Source organism: Bidens hawaiensis, unplaced genomic scaffold (assembly GCF_021521415.1).
Source record: "Bidens hawaiensis isolate Kalapana, Puna unplaced genomic scaffold, B.hawaiensis_p1.1 tig00010636_1, whole genome shotgun sequence".
In the NCBI taxonomy this organism is placed as follows: Eukaryota; Viridiplantae; Streptophyta; class Magnoliopsida; order Asterales; family Asteraceae; genus Bidens; species Bidens hawaiensis.
In genome coordinates this window covers 427,304-450,997 of record NW_027491815.1, presented here as the reverse complement: position 1 = coordinate 450,997, position 23,694 = coordinate 427,304, and the positions used below count along the sequence as shown (strand labels likewise).

The window sequence follows — 23,694 nt, the reverse complement described above, 5'->3', positions numbered from 1 at the left end:
GAGCAACGGAATATATTAGCTAATAACTTAAATTTTATCCATTGGATTATAAATAAACAAATTTTTTGGACCCGATAATTTTAAAGGGAATCAAAATCCAATTACAATACATAAGAATTATTTTGTAAATATATATAGTTCTGTAATGACAAAAAATTTCATGAAAAAAAAGACTGGTGATTAACTAAATTTGAACAATAATTTAAACATTATTTCGTACAATAGTTAGAACAGAACCAACAAAGATGCCATACAGGTTTATCTATTTGTTTAAAAGTAAAGATACCTTTCTCTTAATATTGATTATGATTATTTGATGTTTTGAAATTTAAACACTTTCCTTTGACAACAAAGAATCAGCATCCATGCGTTCTAACATTGTGCGGGCTTCCTCTTCGGTGGCGGGGACCACTTTACGGATCCTAAACCCGTTATTATTGGCTTTTGCTTCAGGACGGACGGTAAATGTGAAATAGAACGTGTTGGAAACCTGCACAGTCATGAGTCAAAAAGGAAAATAAATTGTATGGGTTAGAACTACAGGTGTAAACGATCAGCTCGTTTAATTTACAAGAGCTCAGCTTGTTTTGAGCTTTGTTTCTAAAGCTTGAGCTCGGCTCATGAGTAGCCTTTTCAAGCTCAAGCTCAGCTCAGCTCATTTTATGATTAATTAATTAATTCTTAGATATATTTATAATTAGAAATGTATATCTAACATCTAACATAATATATATACTATTTAGTTGCTTTTATCATGATGTTATAAATAATAATAATTATAATACAAATAGTTACTAAATATAACAAATAAAAAAAAGTAGAAGTAATAGGCTCATTTAGGCTCGCGAGCAAGCTCAAGCTCGGGCGGTTGATCAGGAACACTTTCTGTCCAACAATTATCAGGTTTTTTACAAACAACTGGGATCATGTATACATGGGCCATTCATAAAAGCTAACATGACAGCCATTTCCGTGTGAAATGACTATTTTACCCTTCTTCTAGAGTATTTCAGATTTAAAAGTAACTATTGTTAACTATAATCACAAACATCATATTATTTTAATAGAGAAGTGTGTGTGTGTGTGTATATATATATATTTATATTTAAACAAAATGATGTAATTTTAGAACAAAACAGACCTCACTAGACCTCAATTCGGGCCTCGTAACGTGTGCAACAACTTCAACATTAATCAACGGTTGTTCTGCGTGTTCAAATTCCGTGTATATGACACATGATTTAAAACGTAAGAAGTCACCGACATCCACCTGAAAAAAAAAACATAAATTAAAATTCTAGTAGACACAAAAGCATGTCAGCCCCTGTACCTACAATGGGCCAATCTGGGTTATGTATTATGTATAACGGGTCAAATGGTTAAAATAAAAGATGTAACTAAAAAGAATACAAGTCAAATGTTTTCGAAAGCCATTAAAAATATACTTTTGGTACTAGTTATAGCTTGTAACGGGTTGGTTGACCATAAACACTTGTCTCATATAGGCCTGTAAACGAACAAGAACAGAGTGTGTTCATTCGCTTGACTTTAACTGAACAAATGATCGAACATGAAAAATTAAATGGAATAACAATGTGTTGCGCCTAAAAACTTAATTACATATTAACAAACGTAATAGAACGAAAATATACGAACTTAAAGGAGTGACAGTGAACAAATGTTCACGAACATCAGTGAACGAACGGGACATGTGCTCGTATTGTTCGTTTAACTAAATGAGCAAAAAAATGAGTTCATGCCCGTTCGCTTATTATATAAGAGAACATGCCACAGGGTTCACTGAACATTCGGTTCATTTAACAAGCCTAGTCCCAAATATGTATAACTATTTTTTTATATAATTATAGTAATATGGTTACAGACACTATATTATATTTATAATCATTTGGCCGGTTTCTTTTTAGCTAACTACATATTTCTTCGCCCGTTGGCCAGTTAAGAGATATAACATGATAAAGAATGATTTACAGACACTATATTATATTTATAATCATTTGGCCGGTTTCTTTTTAGCTAACTACATATTTCTTCGCCCGTTGGCCAGTTAAGAGATATAACATGATAAAGAATGATTTAAAGCTTGCAGAAGTAAGGTCAACAATATGGTACTCACGGGTCTAAGAAAGTCAACATGGTCAACTTCAAGAAAATACGGCATTAACCCAGCAAAAGTATAAGCGGTTGAAAAAGCCAACTCGAAGGCCCGATGCATCAGGAACCCTCCAAAAATCCGCCCATGAATATTCCGTTGTTGGGGTTGACAAATCAACGAGTTTTCAAGACGTGTATCTCTTAAAAGAATACTATCTCTATCTGCTAGCGCGGGCATATCACAAAATATACGCCCTTCGGTTAATAACGAATCGAGTCGAGATTTTTCTCCTGTTTCTTCAACCCCTTTTTTTGATACTTTATGTAATTTTCTTAATTTGTTGCGTGCCTCCGCTTCTTCGTATAATAATTTTTCTGTCTCAGTTTCTGGTGAGAGTCGGTTCACGGGTGCTGCTTTCCCAGTTTTGGAATCACGGGCCACGAATATGAAGTTAGCCGTTAGAGCTACGGTTTCTATAATGTCAGCGCTATCTGCAAATCCAAGATTGCCATGTCAGCACCTGTTGACTTTCGATACGGTCAAAATGGGTTGACCCAAAACAGTTCTATTAAAATTCTTCCAACTTTTTTGAAATAATAGTGTGTTAAAACTCAAAAGTGACAAAATAATGTAATTTCGGGTGACTCTGGACCAGTTTCATGTTATGCTATTTGACCCGCTAAAGATAAACCGGATCCTGAAATGGGTCAGATGAACCAAAACAGTTTAATTTAAATTCTTTAATTTGTTTAAAAGTATTTGTATGTCAAAACTGACAAAATAGTGTAACATTCTGTGACTTTTAACCAGTTCCATATAATGCTATTCGACCCGCTAGAGACAAAACAAGAGCCTGAAACGGGTCAAATTTCCATCTCCAAATAACCTAACAATCCTCTACTTTAAGCAATTTGATTATTATTATTATTATCGACATAAACGTACCACTTATAAACTGAGTGACTTCAAGTTGAACTTCAATGGAGGACCGACCGACCCATATAACCGCACCAGCCATTTTCAAATCAGAATCAACTTTAATCGTTTTCTTCAGAACCATTTTATCGACAGATGCAGTAACCAACAATAAGGGCCTTGTCATACTATCATCATCAGAGCAATGCTGCATTCACACACACACACACACATGAGTTTCTGATAGGAATGTGCACGAACCAGAAATAACCAACCTGAAACCAAACCAAATTAACCAAACTACAACAAAAATCAATGGCTTGATTTTATGTTTCGTAAAATCCGAACTTTCGATTTGGTTTCAGATTTGCGTGTAACTAAAACCGAAAATACTGAATCAAACTTATAGATTTTTAATTTTATATATTAAATTTGAAGTAATATATAATAGTTAAACATACATTTTACCCCAAATATATTAGCCCAAATGTATACAACTAATTATTAACCAACAAAAACATTTAGGCCCAAATTCATTATTTTCGGTCAACTTTTTTCGGCCAAAAATTTCAAGCTCAAAAGTCAAAACCGAAAAAAGCGAAACTTAATCGAACCCAAACCAACAACCAAAAAACGGAAACCAACCCACGCCAAAAACTGAAACCGAACCCGAACTGAAAAGGTGAAACCGAACCGAAACCAAAAACCAAAAAAACCCGAAACTGAACCGGAATCAAAAACCCAAAACCTAGCTGAAACCGAAACTGAACCTAACCCAAACCAAAGCCAAAACCAAAACTGAACTCACCCAAACCTAAAACTCAAAAAAAAAACCGAACTGAACCCAAATCAAAAACTAAATCGAACCAAACCCAAACCGAAAAAATCGAAACTGGACGTTTTTCAAAAATTCAAAAACTGGCATTTCAATTTTTGGTTCAGTTTTTGCCCAAAACTGAACCAACCCGACCCATGCACACCCACTACTTTCTAATATCCACGCACCATGTAATAACAACTACAAACAAAACATAAAAATTGAATCTTGAACTAAAACACATCAACCACCTTAACCGAAATAGTTCCAGCCAACGCATCAAGATCCTCAAGCAACTTCCCAATCCTCACCTCATTCCACGGATCCCTATACTGCTCCCTCAATATATAATCCGTCTCAAAGTTATACAATATTGTCGTCCGGCTCTGCGCGGGTGTTCTCGTGAGCAATTCGCTTTGCGGCGGAGCATCGACTGGCGGATCGAGAAGCCGTTCGAATATTTGTGACCTGGTTTCCCACAAAGCAGCTGTGACAGGTGAATGGTACATCCCGGGCCATAGACTGAGCGGCTTTCGGAACGAATCGGTGCCGTCGGATGCTTTCGGGGAGTCCTCGAATGGTGAGGTGAAGGTTGATTTGATGGTGATTGGGTTGAAGTCCATTACGGTGGTGTGATTAGGGTTAGGGTTTGGGTGAATTTGGGGAAATTGGATTTGGGGGTTTTGTGATCAGGTTATATTGATGATCTTCCAACTACTTTTTGGAAGGTGTTAAATTGGCGGTTAACCCAACATGTATAAAATATATATAAAATAATTGTATTTGTAGATGATACACAAGGGTGGATTTGGGTCCAAAGATCGTGGTTTACGGGAACCTTTTAAGTTACGAAATTTTATTAGAACGTCTGTATAAAAGATTTGAGTAAACAATTGGATATAGGGAGAACTCTTTAACAAATTGAATGAGTTGTGTCGTGTTGACTGGTTTTGGGTTACAATAATGTTATGAGCATCTAAAAACAGTGAACCATTTGAAAAAAATATTATTGGATCCGTTGTTGTACTCATCATTTAACCTTGCTCAACGATTTAGACCTAATATAAGTAAACTCATTAGGTTTGGCTCAGTTGTTTTCTAAGGATTAAAATGTGATGGGTATGAAATACAACAATAACAATTGTATCTAGTAAATTTTACAAATTGTAAAAGTCATTAATAGAATTTGAAGAGTATGAAATGGATATCATTAACCTCGGTCTTATACTTGATTATAAACCCATGTTTTTTACATGTCAGCTTCCCACTACTAAATACCAATTAGGTTCATAAACAAGGCCATCTCTAAGACTTAAAAGGCCATGTGCATTGTGCAACATGTAAATTGGGTCCCCTGGAATAGAAACTTATATAACCTTTTTGACTTATTTCAAAACATAAAGTTACTACTAACTTTATTATTATAGTTACTATTATTACTTTACGTATGTGTTAACCGATCTACGTTACCTGAACGAGAAAAAACTCTTGGCTGTGTAGAATAGGTCATGAGCGGTCGCCCACCTTGTAGAGACACTCCATGATTAGTAGGTATCAGGTATGTTTGTTTATACGATTAAAAGTTATCCGCTGATTGCCTATTACCTAAAATAAGATCTTAAAAAGTAAAAAACTTTAACTCTATCTAAAAATCCGACTTTAATTATAAATATTTAACTACATTCTTATCATTTGATAGTTGTTTCAATCAGGGATTACTCCATAGAATAGTAACCAACTTTAAAAGTTGTTCCAATCAGGTCATTGATAAAAACTTTTGTTCCAATTAGGTCATTGAACTTTCATTTTTGTTACAATCCTAGATATTTTACCTGGATAGCAGGTAATCTAGGTTTTTTTAAATTGTTCAATGTTTTTACTTTGCATAATAACTTTTAAAGGTTGTGAAAATTAGTAAAAATGCGAAATATAATTTTAAAATTCCAAAAATTTACAAAAAAAGTTCAAAAAATTGCAATAAATTGCAAAAATTGAAAAAAAAATGCAAAAATGTTCATTTTTTTAAGAAAAAATTGTAATAAATTACAATCCTTTTAGTTATATTGTTAATTTAGATGTGGCAAATGGGTTGGGTTGGGTCGAAACGGATCATGGGTCGAAACGAGTCACTTAAAAAATTGGTTGTTTTGGTTCGGGTCAGAACGAGTTAAGGTCAACAGGTTCGGGTTAGAACGGGTCAAGGTCCGAACGAGTCAAAACGGGTTTCGGGTCAGTTTTTTTTTTGGACCAACGAATCAGTGCGTTTTCAACACGTTACAGCTCGTTTTAACAGCAAAAGCTCGTTTAAATGATTTTTTCAGTTCGTTTCAACACCTAACAGCTCGTTTAAGTGATTTTTCAGTTCGTTTCAGCACCTAACAGCTCGTTTAAGCAATTTTTCAGTTCGTTTCAGCACCTAACAACTCGTTTAAGGGAGTTTTCAGTTCGTTTCAGCACATAACAGCTCGTTTAAGCGATTTTTTCAGTTCGTTTCAGCACCTAACAGGTCTTTTAAGCGAATTTTCAGTTCGTTTCAGCACCTGACAGCTCGTTTAAGGGAGTTTTCGGTTCGTTTCAGCACATAACAGCTCGTTTAAGCGATTTTTTCAGTTTGTTTCAGCAACTAACAGCTCGTTTAAGCGATTTTTCGGTTTGTTTCAGCAACAAACAGCTCGTTTAAGCGATTTTTCGGTTCGTTTCAGCACCTAGCAGCTCGTTTAAGCGATTTTTCGGTTCGTTTCAGCACCCAACAGCTCGTTTAAGCGATTTTTCGGTTCGTTTCAACACCCAACAGATCGTTTAAGCGATTTTTTTCAGTTTGTTTCAGCACATAACAGCTCGTTTAAGCGATTTTTCAGTTCGTTTCAGCACCAAACATCTAGTTTAAGCGATTTTTCAGTTCGTTTCAGCACCTAACAACTCGTTTAAGCAAATTTTCAGTTCGTTTCAGCTCTTAACAGTTTGTTTCAGCAAGTGTTGACTAAAATGGGTTGTTTTGGTTCGGGTCGGAACGGGTTAGGGTCAACAAGTTCGGATCAGAACGGGTCCGGGTCGGAGTGGGTCCAGGTCGGAAAGGTCAAAACGGGTTTCGGGTCGATTTTTTTTTTGTTTTTTTGTTGAACGAGGTCAACGGACGAAACGTTTTAGTTTTTTTACTCCTTTTGTTTTTGTTTTATATTTTGAATTATGGTTTTTTTATTAATTTTTTTTGAATTTTTTTGAGGGTTTTTTAAAAAAAAAAATCTAAATTACCTGCTATCCAGGTAAAATATCTACGATTGGAACAAAAATGAAAGTTCAATGACCTGATTAGAACAAAAGTTTTTATCAATGACCTGATTGGAACAACTTTCAAAGTTAGTTACTATTGAGGATTCTAATAATAATTTATAGCCAACAACATCAACACACTAGTTATTATAATTTCAAGAATATATAATACATTAACAAATCCATTTTACATTATGGTAATTATACAGGCATCAACTAAGACCATACGTGCTAGACACCGGTCAAACTTTTTAAAACTAATCTCATACATGGATACTCGTCCAAAATATTTCGGTTTTCAAGTTTCCAAGCTCTCCCAATTTCTCCTGAAGATCTAATTCTCTAGAAGACTACACTCTCTTTACACATAATTCCTATAGCCCCATATACATTTTGTACACACGATTTATACTTATATATACATATGTATCGATAAAAACAAGACATTCTAACACATAAGTGCTGTCCTCTTTAACCTTACTTCAAATACACATTCATATCTAGAAAATTCACTTACATACAATAATTCCAAAACCCCTATAAGAGCATTCTCATCCCGTTTCCTATCTCTATATCCATATATATTATATAATTACACTAAAAAACACAACATTTCTCTCTCCTGTTCAATTAAATAATATTTTTTATATCTTTTTCATTACAGTTTTCTTTCTTAATCATATAATTTACAAAAAAATCACTACCTTTTCCCCAAATTTACAAAAATCACTAACTTTTCTCTCTCCACCCTATAATTTACACTCACAACCACTCACAACCCCACCCTATAATTTACAAACCCTCCTCACATAATTTTAGGGGATGGATTGGGAATGCTCTAAATAAACTATAATACTTAAACCAAAACATATATTCGCTATAACATTAATTCAAACACAAACCACCATTTAATACATACACCTTACTTAAAATCGCTTACGCCTCGCCAATTACTTCCGCCCTTTCGTCTCCCGAGCCACAATAAGTTCTATATCCCCGTCACCCGAATCAGTCGGCATTAAAAGCTCATCATCCGTGGTAAAATTGTATTTTTCACCAATCGAGCGCAAAAACTGGTACACTTCAAACATCGTGGGCCGTTCTTTATGAGCTGGCAAAACACAACTACACGCGATCTTTAAAACCTGGAAAACCTCGTTATCGTATCCTTTCCCGACTAATGACTCGTCTAATGAACCGTGCAGCTTTGACTGGCCCGATAAGTCAGAAATCCATTCAACCAAATTACCCTTAAACGTCTCGGGTGCTTTGGTCACATGAGTTGGTTTTTCACCTGTTACAATCTCTAAAAGCACCACACCGAAGCTATAAACATCACCTTTAGGTGTGGCTACTAATGTCCGCGCGTATTCGGGTGCCACGTACCCGATGTCACCGAACTCACCGTTAACGAACGTGCTTAAATGCGTGTCCACCGGGTTCATGAGCCGGGCCAGCCCAAAATCTGAAATCTTGGGCTCGAATTCTTGATCCAATAATATGCATTTGGAGCTTATGTTTCGGTGAAGGACTCGCGGGTTGCAGTTATGATGCAACCACGCGAACCCTTTGGCTGCACCGAGAGCAACCTTTAACCGGGCCCACCATTCCATATCGGGGACGTTATCGCCAACGGGGTGAAGGTTATCGTGTAGGGTGCCGTTTGGCATGTACTTGTATACTAAAAACCGTTCTTGTTTTGTGACACAGAAGCCTAAAAGTGGTACGAGGTTGCGGTGTTTAATGTTCCCTAGCGTTGCCATTTCGGATGCAAATTCTTTTTCCGAGTGTTGGGTGTCATGTAATCGTTTTATCATGAGTGAGGTTCCGTCCTCGAGTGTGGCTTTGTATAATGAACCGGTTCTTCCTGATCCAATTATGTTTTCTTTGCTGAAACTGCTGGTTGCTTTCATTAGATCGCTTAATCGCATCTTTGATACCGGATTTTCAAACATTGAAAGCTGTCATTCCATTAAAAGTGAGTAAATTTAAAGCTACAGAAATGAAAATGAACATATGAAACAACAATTACAGGTAGATCATAGATGTGACAATTTTGACCCATTTAAAGCATCCTCATAAGCAATTTTGTTCAAAAAAAAAACTTAACTTTAAGACTAAAAACATTTGTAATCATATTTGACACGCTAAATAGTTATAAAGTATTTTTGATACAGAGTTTCGGGTCAGCCCGATTTGACCAGACCCATACCAAAAAAAGTGCATGCTTTTACCTTGCTCCGCCTGCGCGACCCACACATTTTGCCAAATAAGTACAGCAAAAGGCTTAACGGTCAAATTTTTCAGAAAACGCATTTTATTATAGAAAGAATAAAACTTTTGTAATTGACACAACATTTAGTTATTTTTAATCACTTTATCAGAACAAAAAATCCTGCAAGTCAATCCAACTTGACCGATTTTGACCCGTAAAGTTATCAATATTAACATGTTATCCACATTAACTTCAGGATTGAATCATCTTACCTTAATCTTTTTAGTTCCTTTGATACTCCGGGCCCATTTATTTTGATCCGGGTCCTCTTCTCTCTTCTTTCTAACAACCTTTCGCATAAAGAACATCATCCCGCCACCAACAACCAAGGCCGCCAGAGTAGCACCGCCAATCGCCGCCCCAATAATCACACCCATGTGTGTTTTCTTACTACCTCCTTGACACGCACGCAATTTGTCTCCACCACATAATCCAGGATTCCCCGCATAGTTCTCGAAAGCATTTTGAAAATACGGAACTTGACCGGTCAAACCGTTATTAGCAACACTAAACTCCTTAATTCGACTAAGCTGATTCAATTCCAACGGAATCGGGCCCGTAAACTGGTTGTTATCGAGCCTAATAACATTAAGAAACGAGCATTTTGAAATGCTCACCGGGATCCCGCCCGATAAGTTGTTTGATGAAAGATCAAGAGAAGTTACATATTGAATATAATCCGTCATATTGTTCGGTAAAGGCCCGTCAAGTTTGTTGCTTGAAAGATCCAGGCCCGTTAACGAGGTGCAGTTTTTGAGCCCGAGTGGAAACCAACCCTTTAGACCCATGTCGGAAAGACGAATATTTAGAACTTTAGATTCGTCCGGATGCCAACATTCGATGCCTGTGAACCGACATATGAACCCTTCGGTATTGTTATTGAAATCCCATGAAGAAAGCAGATTCTCGGGATCTTGAAGTGAATTTTTAATGGATCTTAAGCAGTCAATGTCACTTTGGACCGCGTTGCTGTAAGTAGTTGATATTAGTATCCAAACACATATAAACGTTATCGTTCGCGTATTGAGCGTTGTCATCGTTTGCATAGGAGCCATTGTGCATAAGGATTGAAACTTCAGGTGCAAGAAACCTTCAGTTTCAAGAAAGAAGCCTGAAAAGATAGCAAATAATCAAAACCACTGACACCCCTGGATCCAAAATTTTATTTTTTTCTTCTGCCATATGAAGTGCAGTAAACTAGATAAATCAGATTATTAGAAGTATAAAGTGTGGCTAAGAGAATCAAAATCAAGTAATCCACCATAACAAAGCAGCGCGTGACGATATCTGATATCTACACGAGTTTGAAGTAGTAATATGACTTTTAATGGCGTTAAAGACCTAACTAAGAACCAAAACAACATAAAAAACTTTCAAGAATCCATCAATAGGAGAAAACTATGTATAAACACTTTCGTCTTAAGTATATCATTCTTGTGAAGAGTGGCTTTAAAGGTAAATTATTTAAGAACAAAAAGGTCAATTAATATATTTCAAAAAGCCATTCACTCACAAACAAGTATCAAAAATCCCAAAAAATCAAAGACCTAATTTATAACCAAAATCCAAAATTCCCCAATCATCATTAACCTAAACCTAAAATTCATGACAACAAAAAGTCACCTTTTTCCTATAACAATTCAATATTATAAAAACCCAATTGAAATACCAAAAGTCCCATAAAATTAAAGACCTAATTTTTACCCAAAATCCAAACTTTACCAATCATCATCAACCTAAACCCAAAACTCATGTCAAAAATGTCATCTTTTTTTCTATAACAATTCAAGATTATAATAACCCAGTTAAAATATCAAAAATCCTTATCAAATTAGTAAGTTTCCGGCAAAATTAACACATACACATAAACCAAAGCATGTTCAAGAACCCAAATAACCAAAAACCCAAATCAAACAACACCGAAATCAGCAAAATTAGCACATACCCATAAGCCAAAACATGATCAAGAACTCACATAACCAAAAACCCAGATCAAATTAGTGAGTTTCCAGCAAAACTAGCACATACCCAGATAGCAAAACATGATCAAGAACTCAAATAAGCAAAAACCCAGATCAATTCCATGAAATCAAGATCAAATATTTCATAAATTTCAGAGCTTACAGTGTGAGATTGGAGATCTTGAACATGAAAGGATGAGAAGAGAGAAGATGGGGTTTAATGGGTGGAAGAGAAAATTGTTGGCAATCGGGTCAAAGAAGTAAAAGCCGTGAAGGTTCAAGCGACGACTAATAATAATGGGTACGCTTGCTGAATGCTTCCTTCAGTTGTTTTGTTACTATTTTGTGTGAAGTGGTGACTTTTGGGGAATTTTGATGAAAGAAAGAAAGAAAGTAATTTGGACCAAAAAATGGGCAACATTTTGTTGGGTGACGTTGGATTGGATGGGATTTTGATACATTATTATTTTTAAAAGATTTTGATCATTTTGGTTTTAAAGTGGGTTTAAAAGTTAATATTTAGAGTTAATTAATCTGTTGGTGGGTTGGATATTATGGGTTATGTTTCTGGTGTATGGTTGGTTATTTTTTAAATTTAGCGTTTATTAGTTACTAACATGCTTAATTTTTTTCGGTTAGTAGCGTATTTATTAGGTGTAAAATAGTCGATTTCATTTAAAAGAAAAAGTCACCCCCCTAGTCTTTTGGATGACACATAGCCAAAGAAGGATGTTAAGCAAATTTTGTTTCTTTTTAAACAGTTATGTATTATAAACAAGACCCAAAAGCTTAACCTCAAATTTTAGGGTCAAGGCATTGGAAACCATACAACCAAAAACAATGAGGGATTACAACTTACAACTACTACATGATAATAGGATTTTTTGTTTTAATCCAAAAACCAGTTTCCTCTTCGACCCTCTCTAAGATTGTAACGACGTGAGTTCTATTATTGTTAAGCATTACTTAAGCAACCTTATCGAAGGAGGGCGCTTGTGCAACTTTAAATGATGCTCTTCATCTTCTACTATTAAGGCATCACCACTGCCCTTGCTAGTTGCTAATTCTCGTCCTCGCTTCATGTTAAAAGTCTTCACTGCTAATGTCATGGTTTCCCATATCAATGTCAGTTTTGGTATGGTTCTCTATCTATTTTTGACCTTTTATGTTTCAAGTACGTCTAGGATTTGACATGGCGAATAAGTGGGAATTGTTCAAATGAACCATACCTTCTGCTTTAGCACCGCCAACCAACATTGTCGATTCGTGTTGCACCTTCACATGGGTGGCCGGCTCTCTCCCTCTCTATTAGGGTTTGGTGTTTGTTAGAAGGTGTGGTTCTGGTTCGTTGGTGGTTGCCGGAGGGTGGTATTGGCGGTAGGAAAAGATCATGGGTTTTGGGGTGTTATTATTTGGTGGAAATGAAATGGTGGTGAAATTACTATTATGCCCTCATGTAATATCCGCATGACCTGATTTAATGATAAAACTAACCGGGTTATGGCCAAATGACGTAGGGTGTAGCATTTGGAAATATAAAGGACAAACCAGATCAATTTAAAAAATAAAGGACAAGCGTTGAAATTTGATAAAAACATAAATGACAGTCTTTGTAATTCTTTCAATATTTAATAGCATTACTGAAACTTTAAATGAGGCTAATTCAATGGATTGGTTTAAATGCTAATTACGGTTATGTTAAATTAGTTGAGCCAGATTTCATCGAGCTGTAAATACCATATTTTATCAAAATTGTCAGGGTTCAAACCTTAAAAGCATCATTCAAAGAAAGAAAGAAAAAAACGATAATTAATGTATAACTAGGTTAGAGCCCGTGCTCCACACGGGCACACGGGTAGAAATTATAACAAAAATAAAAAATATATAATATATAATACATAAATTCAATTATTTCATATCATAATTTTTATTTATGACTTTTTTTTAATTAAATTTTTGATATATTATGCACTATAACTTTAAGTTGAAAACCAAATCTTGGTGTTTGATTTATTCAAAATAAAGCATTCATACCGATATTGTTATATTAAATATTGTGTATATAAAAATGATATTTATAACAAAATGTTGTCACATATTTAAAAACTAAATTTATAAAGACTAAAGTTTTGTTGTAATAGAAAAATAAATAAAAATATATTATACATAAAATAAAAAGAGAAATAACGAACAATCTTAAATGGTTGTGTTTAAGAGATACGGGAAGACAATGTGATATTGTGAATTATGAAAATGTTAATAATTAAATATAATTTTGGTTTTATACTTAAAAGATAAATCTTAGTTATATATGTTAAGTCACAAAATCAAATACAATCAGCACTTTAATGGAGTTGGTAAAACATCGTTAGTTTGAAACATAAAGTCTTAGATTCGAAACCTATATCACACATTAATTTATTTTTCAAAATGTAATAAAGTCTTATGAGTTATGAGTTATAATAGGAGAATGGATCATGGATCATAATATAATAGAAAACAGTGACATTACATCATATCATTTGTTATTAGAATCTAAACATAGCAATCTAGTTTTGAAAATTTTTAACAAAATTTTAGATATTTTCAACTATCTTTAACTTTTCTTAATTCTTTTCAAATTTACTTTTCTTTTTCAAATATATTTGAGACGTTTGAATATTGATAAGATTCTAACTTGATTTTACTTGTTTTCACATAGGAAGGTGTTCACGGTCTACCTTGTGGGTCATTTAGTTTTAATTTTGAATTTGTTTGTTTTTTTTTCTTAATTCAAAATCAAACTTTCGTCACAGTATAAATATGTTTTACGGAGGTTGTCTATGTTCACACATCACCCGAATCATATAATGTGATAATTAGTGTATATTTTGTATGAATAAGATATGATATTATTTGAAGTTTGTTGGATATTCCTATAAACATGTTGGATAATATATATACACAAGTTATCGTACATTCGTACATAATGTTGTTTGCTTTGTAGTTTGGGGGTCTCTCTGCCTCTTTGGAAGTAGTCTTTCTATCTCCATTAATAGAAGTATGCATACATCACACACTCCCAAGGGCTCAGATCACATCAATTGCTTTTGCTATTTATGGGATTTATGAGCATGGTGGTTGTTTACATTCGTGCATCCATGAGCTAAACAAATAAATCTTCTTGTAGGTTATTATTTAAGAAAATAAAACTTTTGTGCTTAATTATGTTATTTGTTAAATACACGAGCGTAATGTTGCAAAAATACTTCAAATGGTTAGCTATTAGTAAAAATTATGGGTTTTCACTATATTTACACACAAATAATTATATGTAACTAATACTAATGCAATTAATATCTATGTTTTTCTGTTCTCCTTTGATAAAAGCTTCGCAACGGACTAAAATGCGTTCAAAATTAAGATAAGATTAATAAGATGTTGATTTTAAAGTATTGGAAATGTTTAAAGTTGCGAAGACAAAAAGAATATTATCCAATATAAGAGGAGAGTATAAACTTTGAATGTTGTTTAAGTGAGTCTTGAAAAGATATTGTTTCTTTGGCCATAAGAAATATGGGCGACTTTAGTGCTGCTAAACGCCATTGTACATGTGCGTGTGTGGCGTGGGCGATGATACTTTAACGGTGCATTTACACTTGGCCACTAATGGGGAGGTCGTGAGGGCTTGCTCCTATTGTTGGGTTTGAGTGAACGTTAGAAATTCCTACTGCTTGGAACCTTGGGTTGTTACTTGCTACTAAGCAGTTGTTACTTAGTAGTAGGTAATTCCCATTACTTGTTCTCATTAATGGTGTGTTGTGAGGATGAACAGTTGCTACCGCTCGGGTTTCTACTAAGCAGTCGAGCGTTTTTGTTGAGGGTCGTGTTGCTTGCATGTTACTGTTGATTGGTTACAGTTACTACAAAGCAAATTAAATTATTCAATAAGTTGTTTGTATTTTAATATATTTTACTCGTTTAGCATTGTATTGATAAAATTCTAACTTGATTTAACTTGTTACACAGAGGGAGTGAACGTACTGGCCATCTAATAATTGAGTTGTGGGTAGTGGGTACTTTAGTTTGATTTGAAATTTGGTTTTGTGTTTCTTTTTTTTTCCATAATCAAACTTTTCATAACGATATATGTAGCTAATAGTATTGGTTATTGGAGCCTTGTGCATAAATGAATGAAGCAGATTTTTAACCTTTTTTCACGTTTCTTTTCTTTGTCACATCTTAGGTTTAAGGTGCTTGTCACCGTTCAGAAAGAAAGGAAAAAGTAGAGAGAGTTGTAAGCTAATGGTCAATCTAAATATAGTAATACATTCACATGAAATTTGAGGTTCGTTTTTGTAAAAGGTTGTTTATGTTCACACCAATCTTGAAGATATTATTTGAAATATGATGGATATTATGGACATAACAATATTCAATTTATTTATATTTTAACGAGTATGCTCGTTTATTTATTTTTTATGGACCAATCACATTCAAATACTTCACACTTTTTTTTAAACATTTTCTTGTTCCTTTATTTAGTTTTAGTGTAAAAATGTTACAAATCTCTGCATTTTTTAGTTTTTTCTTTAATGGTTTGGAAAAGAAAAGATAAGAAAATATTTTTTTTTCATTGCTTTGTTTTTAAAAGAAAATAAAGAGAATGGAAAGAAAAGTTAAGGTTTTTTTCCTACAAAACTTTCATGCCAAATATGGCATGATTGTGAAGGAAAACATATAGCCAATTACCATATTACTAATTTACCCTATCATAATTATCTTTTCCATGTTGCTATGAGGACATAATTGTAAAGTTACAATTTTTTTTCCTATCTTTTTATTCCAATCTAACTCAAGAATGTAATTAACACTTTCTTTTATTTAACTCGAGAATGTCTTTTAAGTATATAATTTCTTTTCCATTTTTTCTCTATCCAATCTTATCATTTATTTTCCTTGTATTTCAAACCCGAGAATGCAATAACACTTTTTTACTCTCATATGTGAAACCATACTATCTGAATGAATCTCGTTCGTTTTTAGAAAATAAATTTGTTTATGCTCGATTATGATATTTGTTAATAAATGAACATAGATTCCAACTACAATTTTCCTCCAAAATATCTTAAAACTGATTAAATATTAGTAATATTAAATGAAACTAGTATGTGCACAACGACAAACATTTGACCATTATTATACTACATGTTAGTATTTGTACGTTGGTTTTACATTTTTATTTATTATTTGGATTTTGACTATCATCGCTTAGGTAAGGACATACTTATCCAACATCTTAATACCGCTAAACCAATAGAAGTTATTTGAGTGTTTTATGTAGCCGATTAATGATTTAGAACTCATAGTTAATTGAGAACTACGAGTCAATCTTTGAAATAGGGGGTATTAGAAATGAACAAATGAAGTTAATATATATTTTATAGTCAACTTGTTAGAATATCTTGCATAAGTCCATTACTTAAATCAACAAACGCTTAAAGAGACTAAGAGAGTTTTTATGGAGATGTTTGGTAGCAATTACAACAAGTAGTAAAGCCGAACATGACAATTCAAGTGCCCTGTATGATTTGAAAATAAATGACCCTTATGCCTAACAAATTAATAAGTTAATTCTTTCTAAATGACGATTAACATTGTAGCAACAAATATATTAAAATCATAGTATTAGTTTTGACGTTTTAATACTTTATATAGAGGGTCAAATAAGTTTTTCGGTATCATATTTTAAAAAGAACATATGTAAATCTAGTGCCCCTGAAAAAAGTGTGCCCTGACTGGAAATATGGCTCGTCCTTGTCCGGGGCCGGTAGTGCTTGGATGCTTGGCGGTAACAATAGTTGCTGCCGAAATGAACTATTTTAGCTTGGTTCTAAAAGTCTAGGGATGTTAAGTTGTCATTTGTTGTTAATTAATCTTTGTTTTTCGGATCATATAATGTTAACATGGGGCAAGAAGACAAAGAAAGAGCAATTGCTTATCAATATTTGTGTTTCACATATGTCACACTTGTCTATTTGTTTATAGTGCTTGTAGTTTTATTTTTGTAATTTTAAAAATTGCAAATCTTGCTGGATACATATATCATTGTTCTAGACACTTTTTTGCTGTTTTGCATAATATTTATGAACTTATTTGATTAAAACTTACCCGTTGTGACACCATGACTCGAAACATAACATTCAACTCACTCAAAAAAAGTATAAAATATTCAACTACACTTCTAATAAGTCTATAATTTTAATAATCTCAGGTTTATAACAAATTAAACATACAATTTATTATACATTGTAATTTTTAAAATTGTAAACTATATTAATAACTTTGACGTCAATGCAGGTAATTAGACGGGTTACTTGTAATACCACCCATTCCAACGCCCCCATAATGTTTTGAAACTAATTAATAGCCAAACACTTATTCGGAATGTTTTAAAATTGTCTATTCTACTGGCTTCGAGTTTGTTCCCTCTTTTTTTTTAAGGCTCAATGCTATAAAAAGAAAAAGGAAACCACTTGTAAACCATAAAGGCCCAACACATACAAGGAAAGGAAAATGATAAAAAAATCAAGTTAAAAAGCTTTTGTAGTTGATTATATAGGAAAATTAACAAAATTAAACATGCATCGTTTCTCCCACTCCAACCCCACATGTTTTAACCAAAAAAACGACGTTGTCTTGATGCCATACACCAAATTGCCCACCGAGAATGGTTTCTTATTAAAAATCTTATCATTTCGAGCATTCCAGATTATCCAACATGTGACTAATGAAATTGCTTGAAGCGTTTCACATTCCGCTATGTTATTTTTATTCTTATCTGGATACTCCAAAAGATCCTCACGGTATCATAACTAGTTGACTTCAGTAGCTTTACACGATCATGAATAATCAACCATACTCATTTAGCCACCCTACAGTGAATCATAAGGTGCATCGACGACTCCTGATTCATATTGCACAACACACATGTATTGTTTCCAACGTCGATACCTTTCATTAAGAGTGTTAATTTTGTGACAATAAGATCTAAAAGTAAGCTCCAAATGAAACAATTTACCTAAATACAAGGCATTTCAACCAAAAGAAACTTACAACGACCTGATGCACCTTGTTATCTAGTTCCCACCTCTAGCTTACTTCTCTATCCTTATTTCGATAACCCATTAATATTACTTCAAATAAAACACTACATTAATACAAAAGGATCATTATTCTATTAATAAAAAAAACAAATGATAAAAGAAGTCAAATCTTATGGAGTAAAGCTCGCAACTTGTATGGTTATTACTTTAAAGTTTAAGTACAACAAAAATATGAAATTGATAAATAATTCATTATATAAGTTTAATATGTTCATGAATCATCTATAACTTTATTTATTCTCTCTTTACAATTCGTTAGTGTTGTAGTAATCATAGTCATTAGTCAGATAATACAGAGAAAATTAAAAATTAATTAAAATTAACCAGAATTAATCGGCTATTTATCAAATTTAAACGAAAACTAATTAACGTCTAGTCGAAATATTTACGACAACAAAATTACAACTAAGAACTTAATTATTATATTCTATCACTAACTCCTTAACCAATTTTATCCGTTGTAATAACTAAATTATTCATTCACACCCATAGTTTATTACAAATTATATTAATTTATTTTAAAAATAAAATCCAACCACTCATTGATCCATCCATCCACCTAACCAAAAGCGCGTGCATTAACTAACTCTTGCAAAAACACAACAAAGCAATATTTTGTCACAAACACTCTCTCTCTCACTTTCCTCTTTTCTTCCTTGATATTATTATTATTATTATTATTATTATTATTATTATTATTATTATTATTATTATCTTCCACACACACACATATACACAGAATGGCTTGATCGGAATTGGCCGCCTTCCGTAAGTTCCGTCAAACTGTATATTGCTTCTTTATAATATTACTATTTCAATTCATAATTTATAGTTTTCATTTTCTGTTGAATTGCAATTAGTTGTAAATAAAGTCACTGTCGGTTTGTTGATCGGTAGCTACTAAGTCAGTTTATTTAATCGGTTGGTGATGACTTTTAACTTTAACTTCATCTTCATCTTCATCTTCATCTTCATCTTTTGTAGCTCAATTGTTTTCCGTTTAATTGAAAGTTAATATGAAACATTATCTTCATTCATTTCGTTTCGTTTCAAGCTAGGGTTTCAGTTCTAAGAAAAAAAATGTTTAATTCTCCTGTAAATGAGCCCTAATTTCACCCGTGGTATTAAAATTAGCTTCAAGTTGAGTTTGAGTTATGCTAGGGTTTGAGTTCTAATAAATTGTTTAATTTTTATGTATTTGAACTCTAATTTTACTTCTAGTTTCAACTTTCACCTGTGGTTCTTGGAATTAACTTGAAGATGAGTTTGACTTGATGTTTTGTAGCTAAGTTGTTTCATGCTAGGGCTTAAGTTCGAACAAATTGTTTCATTTTGAGACTTAATTTCACTTTTATATGCACCGGTGGTTCCGGAATTAACTTGAAGATGACTTTGACTTCATGTTCTGTCACTCAATTGTTTCAGTTAAATGCTAGGGTTTTAGTTTTAAGAAATTGTTTAATTTCAGTGTATTTGAATATCAGTTTTACTTCTAAATTCGCTCTTAGTTTCACCTGTGGTTCTAGAGAAAATGAGTTTGAGTTGTTGTTTTGTATCTCAGTTGTTTCGGTTTAAAGCTAGATCGAGCCTGTGAATTAAGAAATCGTTTAATTTAAATGTATTTGAATCCTAATTACACTTTAATTTCATCCGTTGCTCTAAAATTAACCCGATTTACTTTAATCATTTTCAGGCTGTCTGCAATTTCATTTGTTTAGTATCACTGTCAAATATCAATCATGTTTTTCGCTATATTTGAAGGTTTATAGTGCGTATCTGCCATGGAAGATACGGATTCAGTTGCTACACTCTTGGAGTCCACAACCTCCAAAATACAGCAACTTCAGAAAGCATTTGCTGAGCTGGAAAGTCACCGGGCTGTAACCCTAAACCTGAAATGGAAACAGATTGAAGAACACTTTCATGGGCTTGAGAAGTCACTGAAGAGGCGGTTTACTGAGTTGGAAGACCAAGAAAAAGAGTTTGAAATGAAAACTGTTCAAGCCCAAAAGGTTTTGGAGAAACGACGTGCTGCTGTTATGGCTAAAGAAGAAGCTTCATTGGTTAGACTTCAAGAGAAACGAGACGTTGCGGTTATTGCAATCTCAAACGTCCTCAAAAAGAACAAAAACACACATGTAGAAACTGAATCTGAAGCTGTAGCTGTTAATACCGAGAAGCCACTTGATGTAGTGGCTTCTGAATGTGAAGTTATTGGTATGAAAACATTATTTGAAAAAGATGATGTGAAACTGCTATCGAATCCAGAGCTTGTTAAGTTATGTGAAGAGATGGATGCAAGCGGACTTCACAAATTCATATCAGATAACCGCAAGAATATTGCTTCTATTAAACAAGAACTACCAATAGCACTGAAGGTTGCAAGTGACCCTGGTGGTCTGGTTCTAGATGCACTTAATGGTTTCTATATTCCAGAAGGGTCAAATTCAGATGCGAAAAAAGATTCAAATCTTTTAGGTTTGAGGCGAACGTGCATAATGTTAATGGAATGTTTAAGTGTTCTGCTTGCAAATCTTGATGCGGGTACTGTTTGTAAGGTGATCACTGAAGATGTGAAGAACAGAGCAAAGGTTATTGCACACGAATGGAAACCTAAGTTAGATGATCTTGATTTGGATGCTAGCAGTGGGAACTCATTGGAGGCTCATGCTTTCTTGCAACTTGTTGCTACTTTTGGTGTTGATTCTGATTTTGTTCATGAAGATTTGGTCAAGTTGATACCAATGGTTTCTAGGCGTCACCAGGCAGCTGATCTTTGTCGGTTTCTTGGGTTGTCTGACAAGATGCCAGGTGACTATTTTTTGACACGTTTAAGAAAAAAAATGATATCTTTTACTTCTATGCAAGCGTTAACTGTAATTTTGTTTTTGACTGTTGGTTTTGTCAGGTGTGATTGAGGTGTTGGTAAACAATGGAAGACATATTGATGCTGTTAATCTTGCATTTGCATTTGAACTCACTGAGCAGTTTTCTCCTGTTGCTTTACTGAAATCCTACCTGACTGAAGCCGTTAAAGTACCTTCAACTGTCAAAGCAGGAAATGCTTCGCCAAGTGCTCAGGTTACTCTTGTTCACTCTCTACTTCGTCTCTAACTCAACTGAGTAAATTCTGATTCGGTTTATACTTCCGTCTCTAATGGGCCAAATGAGTAAATTCTGATTCGGGTTATACTTTGTCTCTAACGGGCCATATGAGTAAATTTTGATTTGAACTTTACTTCGTCTCTAACTGGTCAAATGAGTATCTCTTGATTCGGGTTATACGTCTCTAACTGGTGAAATGAGTAAAATTTTGATTCGAGGTATCTCTCATAACAGGTTAAATGAGTAAATTTTAAAATAAAGCTAAATCGGAAAAAAAGGGCTAAATTGGTCTTGTGAGTCATCCAAAGTGTATTCAGAATGCATAAAGCCTCTTAAATTGTTTTATTACAACAATTAGATCATCACATAATAATTTGTTATATAAAAGATTATATGAAACATATTAACTATTTAAAAAGCTCAAGAAAAGAAAATCAAAAAGGGCTTGTGGGTTGGCCCGACCCATTTTACTTGGGGTGTAGGTGTACACAAAACTGAATGACCACACCAAACCTAATAAAAAACTGTTGGCTTGGTTTTCTGTTTTTTGAAAAACTGATTTTTCAATTCGGTTTTGCAATCAACCAAACCCGAAGTGAAGAAACCGATTTTAAGTAATTTATAAGAAATTAATAAATTGTATAACTAAGTTTTTTTGGGTCCAAATGTAAATAAGAAAAAGCTTTAGGCCCAAAATTTCAGGCCCGATTTCATCAATTTGGGCTTACAACCCAAAGTTTTAAAGCCAACTGGTAAACCAAACCCATTGTGAAAAGCGGAAATTGAAAAAGACGAAACCAAATTGTTTTCAAAAACTAAAAACGAATTTTCAGTTTTTGGTTCGGTTTGAGCCTAAAACTGACCCATACACACCCCCACGTTTGACCCACACTAAAGGTTATCTGTTTGGATCCTTTATCCAGTATTTCTATCTTTGCAATTTCTTTCAAATCGTGTTTTGTTTTAATTCTATATTCATATATTCAACTTAAATACTTTTATTCTTTATTGTTTCTATTTACATCTTTTGGTTGTCAAATTTCAGAATGATGTCAGCGAAAAAGAACTATCAGCACTGAAATCCGTCATCAGATGCATTGAAGAGCACAAGCTTGGAAACGAGTACCCAGTAGACCCGCTTCAAAAACGGATCCTTCAACTAGAGAAAGCCAAGGCAGACAAAAAACAAGCTACTGAAGTTGTGAAACCTCAATCCAAGAGACCTCGAGCCAATGGTGTTGCAGGATACGGACCCCGCAACACCACCGTCACCGCTGACAAAAACTTCTATGCCACCAGGTATGCGCCACCAGCTCAGTACATGTATTACCCTGGACCACCCGAGAACCATGCTCACTCGTTTGTAGGAACCACCTACAATATGGCTACGAACCATGGACCCTACTTTGGTAATGGTTTTCATTACCAAGCTCCTTATCTTCACTAAGTTTATGAGTCATGATGAGAAACTTTGATCATGTTGTTATTTTAACTTCTAGGTCTTTAACCCTTTTGAGTTACTCGTATGATGAACTCAATTTGGAAAAAAAAAAATCGCTGAAAATCGAAGGAAAAAAAATGTATGTTAGTCTTGTTGACTTTGTAATTTGTTTGTATAAGTTGATGTTGTAATTTCTCAATACACGTGTTATCAGTGTTAGCTTAGTTTGTGACTTCGTTTTGTCGTCCGTTGTTATGTTTTGTTAATCATATGTGCTTCGGTTAAGGCCTTGTGTACAATCTGAGGCCTTATGTTCCAAGACATTATCTGGGCCCTGACCTTATGCATTATGGCCTTATCCCGGACATGACCCGAATCACCTGATGTGCAAGGGCCTTATTCAGGGCTAGACCCTATGTATTAGGGTGGACCCTTTGTAATAGGGCCTTATCCGCGGCCGGACCCTATGTACTAGGGTCTTATCCCAGACTAGACCCTATGATGAATCTCTCTCTATACATCGAGTAATACGATCAGTGTGGTATTTAGATTTTCCCATTACACATACAGATCCAAACAGAACCACCATAATATGAAGACATGAGCAAGATTGAGACATTTATTTGTGCAGTCGATTTTGGGAGGTGTGTCT

General features: G+C 34.1%; 5 protein-coding genes across 6 annotated transcripts in view; 2 read left to right on the top strand and 3 right to left on the bottom strand.

The window, feature by feature from the left end:
- Window positions 1–12,544, bottom strand: part of LOC143535841 (CBS domain-containing protein CBSX3, mitochondrial-like) — a 259,822-nt gene extending 247,278 nt beyond the window's left edge. Inside the window, exon 1 of the mRNA XM_077029985.1 lies at window positions 12,530–12,544. The gene's annotated coding sequence lies outside the window, so the exon portion shown is untranslated. The remainder of the gene's footprint in view (window positions 1–12,529) is intronic.
- LOC143535840 (uncharacterized) overlaps window positions 1–23,694 on the top strand; it is a 209,308-nt gene that overhangs the window by 70,210 nt on the left and 115,404 nt on the right. The window lies entirely within an intron of this gene.
- On the bottom strand, window positions 201–4,668 carry LOC143535832 (acyl-coenzyme A thioesterase 2, chloroplastic-like). The gene is made up of 5 exons (XM_077029972.1): window positions 4,097–4,668; window positions 3,059–3,236; window positions 2,135–2,604; window positions 1,142–1,270; window positions 201–490 (listed from the first exon to the last, which is right to left on the bottom strand). Exons 1-5 carry the CDS (start codon window positions 4,466–4,468, stop codon window positions 329–331), a joined length of 1,311 nt encoding a protein of 436 aa, XP_076886087.1. The 5' UTR covers window positions 4,469–4,668; the 3' UTR covers window positions 201–328.
- LOC143535839 (probably inactive leucine-rich repeat receptor-like protein kinase At5g48380) lies at window positions 7,571–11,657 on the bottom strand. The gene is made up of 4 exons (XM_077029982.1): window positions 11,515–11,657; window positions 9,603–10,501; window positions 7,964–9,076; window positions 7,571–7,665 (listed from the first exon to the last, which is right to left on the bottom strand). The coding sequence occupies exons 2-3, from the start codon at window positions 10,443–10,445 to the stop codon at window positions 8,066–8,068; spliced, it is 1,854 nt and encodes a 617-aa protein (XP_076886097.1). The 5' UTR covers window positions 10,446–10,501; window positions 11,515–11,657; the 3' UTR covers window positions 7,571–7,665; window positions 7,964–8,065.
- LOC143535831 (FRIGIDA-like protein 3) lies at window positions 19,172–23,333 on the top strand. Of its 2 annotated transcripts, none has more exons than XM_077029970.1 (4): window positions 19,172–19,264; window positions 20,190–21,307; window positions 21,405–21,577; window positions 22,647–23,333. In XM_077029970.1, the coding sequence occupies exons 2-4, from the start codon at window positions 20,278–20,280 to the stop codon at window positions 23,046–23,048; spliced, it is 1,605 nt and encodes a 534-aa protein (XP_076886085.1). In that variant the 5' UTR covers window positions 19,172–19,264; window positions 20,190–20,277; the 3' UTR covers window positions 23,049–23,333. The 2 variants fall into 2 exon arrangements, with proteins under 2 accessions (XP_076886085.1, XP_076886086.1); XM_077029971.1 differs by having other exon boundaries at window positions 19,196–19,264; window positions 20,258–21,307.